Source organism: Silurus meridionalis, chromosome 13 (assembly GCF_014805685.1).
Source record: "Silurus meridionalis isolate SWU-2019-XX chromosome 13, ASM1480568v1, whole genome shotgun sequence".
Classification (NCBI taxonomy): domain Eukaryota; kingdom Metazoa; phylum Chordata; class Actinopteri; order Siluriformes; family Siluridae; genus Silurus; species Silurus meridionalis.
In genome coordinates this window covers 20,772,085-20,781,387 of record NC_060896.1, presented here as the reverse complement: position 1 = coordinate 20,781,387, position 9,303 = coordinate 20,772,085, and the positions used below count along the sequence as shown (strand labels likewise).

General features: G+C 42.9%; 1 protein-coding gene across 4 annotated transcripts; it reads left to right on the top strand.

The window, feature by feature from the left end:
- The first annotated feature begins 437 nt into the window (after positions 1 to 437).
- On the top strand, positions 438 to 8,897 carry slitrk3a (SLIT and NTRK-like family, member 3a). 4 transcript variants are annotated; one of them, XM_046863765.1, is made up of 3 exons: positions 438 to 917; positions 1,260 to 1,377; positions 4,667 to 8,897. In XM_046863765.1, exon 3 carries the CDS (start codon positions 4,716 to 4,718, stop codon positions 7,326 to 7,328), a length of 2,613 nt encoding a protein of 870 aa, XP_046719721.1. In that variant the 5' UTR covers positions 438 to 917; positions 1,260 to 1,377; positions 4,667 to 4,715; the 3' UTR covers positions 7,329 to 8,897. The 4 variants fall into 4 exon arrangements, with proteins under 4 accessions (XP_046719721.1, XP_046719722.1, XP_046719720.1 ...); XM_046863764.1 differs by lacking the exons at positions 438 to 917; positions 1,260 to 1,377 and adding exons at positions 2,711 to 3,060; positions 3,405 to 3,522; XM_046863766.1 differs by lacking the exon at positions 1,260 to 1,377.
- Positions 8,898 to 9,303: the final 406 nt, after the last annotated feature.

Below are 9,303 nucleotides of genomic sequence, written 5' to 3'. Positions count from 1 at the left end.
GTGAGTGTGTGGGGCGGATAGAGGTGGAGTCGCAGATCTTGGTCGCCCACTACAGGACAGGCTTGAAAAATAAAGATCTGCTGAAGAGAGATCGGTGGGAGACAGAGAGCCTTTCATGAGTTCAGCCTGCTGCAGAAAGATCGAAACCAGACCGTGTGTGTGTGTGTGTGTGTGTGTGTGTGTGTGTGTGTGTGTGTGTGTGTGTGAGAGAGAGAGAGAGAGAGAGAGAGAGAGAGAGAGAGAGAGAGAGAGAGAGAGAGAGAGATTTTACACAGCTGTTCATCCTTCCAGAAAAGAATAGTTCTGTATAAATATAGAATACAGTTCAATTAAAAACAGGAGCTATACAGACATGACAGACTCCAATTTGCCTCCCTAATAAAATCACACAAGTGCATTTGCCTGGAGATGCGATGCGCTGATCTACACCAAATATATAACCATGCAGGAAGAGAGAGAGAGCGAAAGAGAGAGAGAGAAAGAGAGAGAAAGGCTGATGCTCTCCCTCCTCCTCCTCCTCCTTCCTTCAATCTCTCGTCCTCCCTCCTGCTCGCTTTCCTTCAAGCTCATTTCACAGTGAGGTCTCGCACCGTGCCGATGTACCGCGTCTCCTCTGTGCGAATCCACACTGAGTCGATGCCGCTGCTTAACCACAGACATGAATTAAGCCGTATCTCAGTCGCTTCGAACTGCAACCAGAAACCAACCTAACGGAGGAGAGAGGGGGAAAAAGAAAAAAGGGACATTGCATTCCAATCACGTCTTCACTTCTCGTTTGCCTGGAAAGAGCAAGCAGAGATAGAGGAAGGCAGAAATCGACACAGGGAGCGATGTTAAGGACGGAGAGATCCAACAAGCTTTAAACTCTGTGATGCCCCCTTTTTTGTGGAAGCTACTGAAGTCCATTAGGAAAAGAGGTGAGTGTTGCCCTGAATTCTCGGACGGGAGGACAAACGCATCTCAGTCTCTATTTTTAATACAAACCTGCTCTCTGCTCATTGATTTTTGCCGTCAGAAGGACCTCTCTAGATGATATTGTTAATCTAAGCAGGAAAAAAAGACTACATTACTTTAATTGTCTTTTGGCCTGAAAAATAAATCTTTATATCACAATCACCTATTTGCAAAGCTCTAAATATATAGTGTAAAACGGATGTGTAACGGAGTTATAATGCATGTGCAATTATGATATGGAGATATGTTGCAGTTGGTGGACTCTATGGAAAGAAGAATATTTTTTCTTCGGTTTTTCGTTTCAGTGCATGTCTCCCTCCAGTCTAAAACCTCCGGAGCACCTGTCTCTACATCCATCCTGGCACAGGAGATGTAAAGTTGGAGCCGACTAAAAAACCCCCCAAAAAAACAACAAAAAACAGAGTAGGTACCTGCAGCACTGGGAATAGAAATGATGTTATAATTATAAGGCAATCAAATACAGTCGGGATTTGGGAATGTATTCTTCAACACACACGCACACACACGTACACACATACGCGTACACACGCATACAAGAACGCACTGAAATGCCGAGGCATAGGCTTTGCCTGGCACAAAGTGTGCTATTCATCTAAGGGGGCAACTACCATTTTCCTCAATTATGCATGGATGATTAATGGAAGTCTTTCATCCATTCTAAAAGCACATTTCTGACCGAAAGTCAGCGTGTTTGGGATCATAGCGCACTTTCTAGGTTCTGGGACCGTAACACATTTAACCGATCTCATCCATCAGCATCTCTTCTCCAATGTGCCGATAGCTAATTAAGTGTGTTCAGTGTGTGGAAAAGCAAAGAGATTTAGATACGCATTGCCGGTCTGATAGGAGATTTTTGGAGGAAGCAACAGCATCTCCCTCTCACTCTTTCTCTCTCTTTCTATCTCTCTACTGCACTCTCTTTTTCTATCTATCAATCTATTCGTCAGATTTTCTGAGTACTGTGAAATGACAAAGAGGGTGCAGAGCACTGCCTGAAGTGTTAAGTTGCTAAATGTTCACTCTATCCCACTAACCATGTGTGCATGTATGTGTGTGTGTGTGTGTGTGTGTGTGTGTGTGTGTGTGTGTGTGTGTGTGTGCGTATAATGTGGGTGGATGAGAGAGAGAGAGAGAGAGAGAGAGAGAGAGAGAGAGAGAGAGAGAGAGAGAGAGTGAGTGAGTGTGTGGGGCGGATAGAGGTGGAGTCGCAGATCTTGGTCGCCCACTACAGGACAGGCTTGAAAAATAAAGATCTGCTGAAGAGAGATCGGTGGGGAGACAGAGAGCCTTTCATGAGTTCAGCCTGCTGCAGAAAGATCGAAACCAGACCGTGTGTGTGTGTGTGTGTGTGTGTGTGTGTGTGTGTGTGTGTGTGTGTGTGTGAGAGAGAGAGAGAGAGAGAGAGATAGAGAGAGAGAGAGAGAGAGAGAGAGAGAGAGAGATTTTACACAGCTGTTCATCCTTCCAGAAAAGAATAGTTCTGTATAAATATAGAATACAGTTCAATTAAAAACAGGAGCTATACAGACATGACAGACTCCAATTTGCCTCCCTAATAAAATCACACAAGTGCATTTGCCTGGAGATGCGATGCGCTGATCTACACCAAATATATAACCATGCAGGAAGAGAGAGAGAGAGAGAGAGAAAGAGAGAGAAAGGCTGATGCTCTCCTCCTCCTCCTCCTCCTTCCTTCAATCTCTCGTCCTCCCTCCTGCTCGCTTTCCTTCAAGCTCATTTCACAGTGAGGTCTCGCACCGTGCCGATGTACCGCGTCTCCTCTGTGCGAATCCACACTGAGTCGATGCCGCTGCTTAACCACAGACATGAATTAAGCCGTATCTCAGTCGCTTCGAACTGCAACCAGAAACCAACCTAACGGAGGAGAGAGGGGGAAAAAGAAAAAAGGGACATTGCATTCCAATCACGTCTTCACTTCTCGTTTGCCTGGAAAGAGCAAGCAGAGATAGAGGAAGGCAGAAATCGACACAGGGAGCGATGTTAAGGACGGAGAGATCCAACAAGCTTTAAACTCTGTGATGCCCCCTTTTTTGTGGAAGCTACTGAAGTCCATTAGGAAAAGAGGTGAGTGTTGCCCTGAATTCTCGGACGTGGGAGGACAAACGCATCTCAGTCTCTATTTTTAATACAAACCTGCTCTCTGCTCATTGATTTTTGCCGTCAGAAGGACCTCTCTAGATGATATTGTTAATCTAAGCAGGAAAAAAAGACTACATTACTTTAATTGTCTTTTGGCCTGAAAAATAAATCTTTATATCACAATCACCTATTTGCAAAGCTCTAAATATATAGTGTAAAACGGATGTGTAACGGAGTTATAATGCATGTGCAATTATGATATGGAGATATGTTGCAGTTGGTGGACTCTATGGAAAGAAGAATATTTTTTCTTCGGTTTTTCGTTTCAGTGCATGTCTCCCTCCAGTCTAAAACCTCCGGAGCACCTGTCTCTACATCCATCCTGGCACAGGAGATGTAAAGTTGGAGCCGACTAAAAAACCCCCCAAAAAAACAACAAAAAACAGAGTAGGTACCTGCAGCACTGGGAATAGAAATGATGTTATAATTATAAGGCAATCAAATACAGTCGGGATTTGGGAATGTATTCTTCAACACACACGCACACACACGTACACACACACGCGTACACACGCATACAAGAACGCACTGAAATGCCGAGGCATAGGCTTTGCCTGGCACAAAGTGTGCTATTCATCTAAGGGGGCAACTACCATTTTCCTCAATTATGCATGGATGATTAATGGAAGTCTTTCATCCATTCTAAAAGCACATTTCTGACCGAAAGTCAGCGTGTTTGGGATCATAGCGCACTTTCTAGGTTCTGGGACCGTAACACATTTAACCGATCTCATCCATCAGCATCTCTTCTCCAATGTGCCGATAGCTAATTAAGTGTGTTCAGTGTGTGGAAAAGCAAAGAGATTTAGATACGCATTGCCGGTCTGATAGGAGATTTTTGGAGGAAGCAACAGCATCTCCCTCTCACTCTTTCTCTCTCTTTCTATCTCTCTACTGCACTCTCTTTTTCTATCTATCAATCTATTCGTCAGATTTTCTGAGTACTGTGAAATGACAAAGAGGGTGCAGAGCACTGCCTGAAGTGTTAAGTTGCTAAATGTTCACTCTATCCCACTAACCATGTGTGCATGTATGTGTGTGTGTGTGTGTGTGTGTGTGTGTGTGTGTGTGTGTGTGTGTGTGCGTATAATGTGGGTGGATGAGAGAGAAAGAGAGATAGAGCGAGAGAAGATGAGAGCTCCTGTCTGATCTGATGGATGTGAAGACCAAACATGATTAATTGGAGGAACAGTTGCGCTATGCAAATTCACATTGTCACTGGCAAAACCAAACAACATGCACGACCTTTCCAGAAAATCAAATGATGTAGCTGTAAACATGGGCGTGTACGTTGTCCCGACAGAACTAGAACATCACGTCACTATGACGCTCATCCTTGTCCCTGTACTGGATTGTTTGTAAGGCAGATGCTTTATTGATTTAGCGCCACGTTGGTGGAATTTTGTGAGTGTTTGAATGTGTTGTCGTTGCAAAGAATTCCCCTCAAACATTTCCACAAATGTCGTGCAAGCGCTGCAGCTCTTTGCCCGTGTACTCATGTCTTTTATTCCTTTCTCTGTGTCTCTTTCAGTGCAGTGAAGTGGCACTCGGCCGCAACTTCATCAGGTTTTGGAGGAAGGATGCTGTGGGTAACCCTGCTAAGCACAATAGCTTTAGGTTGGACTACGCCGATCCCCTTGTTGGACGAGTCTGAGGAAATAGACGAGCCGTGCTTTGACCCTTGCTACTGTGAAGTCAAGGAGGGCATTTTTCATGTGCACTGCGACAGCAAAGGATTTACAAATGTCAGCCAGATCTCCCAGTCATGGACAAGGCCCTTTAAGCTTAATTTGCAGAGGAACTCTATGCGCAAGCTGTATTTTAACAGCTTTTTGCACCTCAACAATGCTGTGTCACTCAATTTGGGGAACAATGCGCTGCAGGACATTCATGCTGGTGCATTCAATGGGCTGAGCATTTTAAAAAAGCTCTTTCTACATGAGAACAAGCTGGAGGTGTTCAGAAATGATACTTTTCTTGGACTTGAGAGCCTTGAATACCTTCAGGCAGATTACAATGTCATAAAGAAAATCGAAAGCGGTGCTTTCCGAAACCTGCACAAACTCAGAGTGCTTATTTTAAATGACAATTTGATACCCATGCTCCCCAATTTCTTATTCAGGTCTGTATCATTAACGCACCTTGATTTGCGTGGCAATCGGTTAAAGACTCTTCCATATAAGGGCATGCTGGAGTATGTAGGCCGTAGTCTGATGGAGATTCAGCTCGAAGAAAATCCATGGAACTGCGTGTGTGAGATTGTACAGCTCAAAACATGGCTGGAGAGGATCCCATACACTGCTCTGGTGGGGGATATCACTTGCGAATATCCGTTTCACTTTCATGGCAAAGATCTCCGCGAGATCAAACGGAGTGAGCTATGCCCACTGCTTTCTGAAGCTGAGATAGAGGTAAAACTCGGCATCCCGAGGCTACCTTTCAGTAATGAGAACATGTGGCCCACCAAACCTTCATCCATGTTGTCATCTTTCCATAACACTGCCTCCTCAGTGGAGTACAGAGAGAGATATGTAAAGCCAACCAAACGACCCAGACCTACAAAAACACCACCAACTCCACGGAGTCTTTATCCTGGTCCAAACCAACCTCCTGTACCTGGCTATCAAACAAGGCCACCTATTCCAATCATCTGCCCGACAGGATGTATGTGTAATCTACACATCAATGACTTGGGACTCACTGTAAATTGCAAAGAGAAGGGTTTTCACAACATCTCCGAGCTCTTGCCACGACCACTGAATGCCAAAAAACTCTATCTGAGTGGAAACTTGATTCAGAAAATATACAGATCAGATTTTTGGAATTTTTCCAGTCTGGATTTACTCCATTTGGGTAACAATCGGATATCGTATGTTCAAGAAGGTGCCTTCATCAACCTGCCCAATTTGAAAAGTTTATACTTGAATGGTAATGATATTGAAAGGTTGACTCCAGGCATGTTCCGTGGTTTGCAGATGCTCAGCTACCTTTATTTAGAATACAACGTCATTCGAGAGATTCAACCAGCTGCTTTCAGCCTAATGGCGAACCTGCAGCTGGTTTTTTTGAATGACAACCTGCTGCGCACGCTTCCTGTCGATGCGTTTGCTGGCACCTCCCTGTCTAGGCTGAATCTCCGCAACAACTATTTCCTGTATCTGCCTGTGAGTGGAGTGCTGGAGCACCTTGACTCCATTGTACAGATTGACTTGCACCAGAACCCATGGGAATGCTCATGCGATATTGTTCCACTCAAGCAGTGGATTGAGAAACTGAGCTCTGTCATAATGGTTGGAGAAGTCATTTGCAAGAGTCCAGAGTTTGCTTTTGGCAAGGACCTTCGCATGATGGAAATAGAGGTGATCTGCCCCGAAATGAAATTTTCTGCTGCTTCTCCTGGACTTGCTAACGATGTCACTTCCACCAGTGACTCTGGATTAGGATATGCCCCTTCCACAGGGGCTATACCACTTTCGGTCCTCATCCTCAGTCTCTTGATCTTGTTCATCTCTGCTGTTTTTGTCGCTGCTGGTCTCTTCGCCTTTGTATTAAGGAGAAGGAAGAAACTTCCATTCAAGAAGCGCCAGGAAGTGGTGGATTTGACCGGGATCCAGATGCAGTGCCGGATATTTGAGGAACAGCAGACTTCGCCCGAGAAACCTGCCTCCAGCCATGTTTATGAATACATCCCCCACCCTGTTACTCAGATGTGCAACAATCCCATTTACAAACCACGTGAGGGTGAAATAGATGGAGAGCGGTTTTCAGAGACAAAGGAAAACAGCAGTAATTATCGAACTCTGTTGGAGAAAGAGAAGGAGTGGACTATGGCTGTGTCAAATTCTCAACTTAACACCATCGTCACGGTCAACCAGTCTGGAGAAATGGCGGGATTTCATGAGAATGGCGTGCTTTGCCCCACGGTCATTGACAGTCAGAGACCGACTCCGACTGTGGGGTTTGTAGACTGCCTTTATGGCACGGTTCCAAAATTAAAGGACATGCATGTTGCACATGCACATCCTCCAGGAATGCAATATCCTGACTTGCAGCAAGATGCCCGATTAAAAGAAACTCTACTTTTTACTGGGGGAAAGGGATTTCCAGAGCAAAATGAATACCTCGAGTTAAGGGCCAAGCTCCAAACCAAGCCGGATTACCTCGAAGTCTTGGAGAAATCATATAGGTTCTGATGATAGAGTGTAAGCTCACTTCCATATATAGCAACCCCCCAACCACAACCACTATAAAATAAAGCATGATATTATATGTGTATCATGATATATATATATATATATATATATATATATATATATATATATATATATATATATATATATATATATATATATATATATATATATATATATATATATCGTGATAAAAATCACAAAAATATTTTCCCCCAAATTAGTTTGGAGGAAAGGCCATACTCAGATATTCAATGAAGTGCCTTTTTTCAGAGTAGCCAGCAATGTTATGACCCTTATTTTTATACAGAACCGATTTGTGTGTGCCATGGTTGGCATGGGGGAGAGCGTGACACAGCATTTCAGCCGCACGGCTGCGGGGGAAACGTCACATTTTCACCGTTTTTCCCCTCTCTCATGCACATTCGGATATTTGCCCAAAGGCCTGGCACAGTTTGTAGAATATTGCAGCTTGCTGCATGCATTCAACTGCAGGGGTGGGTACTGCTGAAACTGACTGTTTCACTGAGATACTTCACCTTCAATGGAGATACTGTGCAACGCGTTACTGTTTGGTGATCTATTTATTTTATATATTATCAAAAAACAGACACGCGAATTCCTCTCGCAAAAAGACACACCCAAGGATCAATGTTTGTGAATACATAACAACACTCGAGATTTTATGGAGTTTAATGCACTTTCGTAAGACAACGACGCTTCTGGATATTACCACTAACGGCTTTGTAGGAAACACTTTTATTGTTTTCTCTCTCTCACACAAAGATTTAAAAAGAAAAATGTGCATATATTTATTCTGTAATTTCAGTGAGAATTTAATTGTAAAGGTAATGTTAAATCTATGTATAGTGATTATGCGTCTGGTATAGCCTTCTTAATAAAACGAGGGCGGTACAGGCCCTTCTAAATCAAATAAAAATGGTATTGATTAATACCGTTTGGGAGAAATACAATTTATGTAGTGCTATTTTGATGGCATATGGTGCTGCATTCTTTTTTTTTTCCCTTTTTGCTGTAAAGCAAATTAGAAAATGCCTATAAACCTGCTGCAGGCTGCCGCTGTGCATCAAATAAACCAACTGAACTGCTGGAATTCAATGGGAATAGGGAGACAAAATCAGTCAAAATGTCTCTCTCTACATATATATATAGTATACATACACACACCAAGCAGTAGGAATTTAAAGATGTTAGATTCACTTGCTTGAAGGCTAAACACTATGCTAAACACAGGCTGTCTATCCGGTTCGATGGCAGTTGTCAATACTGATTCTGTCCACAGGAGGGCAACAGCAAGACAGTTTAGGATCCAATTTACAGGATGTGCTGCCTAAAATAGATGATTATAATCAATCGTTTTTTCTTTCTTTCTTTCTTTTTTTTTTTTTTTTAACACATCAGAAAACCAAAATGTTGTAAATGCTCAGCTATAGCACATGGGAATTAGTGCAATGTATTATAAGAAAGTAGTTTAAGAATTAAATTTGTTAAATCTTTACACAAAACAAAATGTCAGAAAACGTTTTCATTTCATTAAGACACAAAATAATGCTCATGCAGGGTTCAGTTCACAGTGTGAAAGCAGCAAATTGGTTCAATAAAATTGTTTATCGTTTGTTATATCAGTCTCTTCGGTACAGAGGATGGAGATATAAAGTCTTTCTTGCCACATCCCCGAGGTCAGCTCGATTGCACAGTGGAAGGTCGTTCACTCACACACACGTGACGCACTGACTTTAGGCTCTAGAGAGTGTTGATTGGCGTTTTAATATCGTAGTACAACATTTAATTAAAAGGTGGTGCTCAGATTCTGTTGTCCGTTCAAAGACGTTTCATCTTTCCAACCTTTTGTCTTCTATGTGGACAGCACCAGGTCTTGATTTGTGTTGCAGATGTGAAGCTCTTTTCCTTTACCAATGTATACGTTTGTACATTTCTCATGATACAGGACTGTGTT

What these genes read in the sequence shown, in the direction of transcription:
- slitrk3a (XM_046863766.1), top strand. Translation starts at nt 4,716, where the DNA reads ATGCTGTGGGTAACCCTGCTAAGCACAATAGCTTTAGGTTGGACTACG.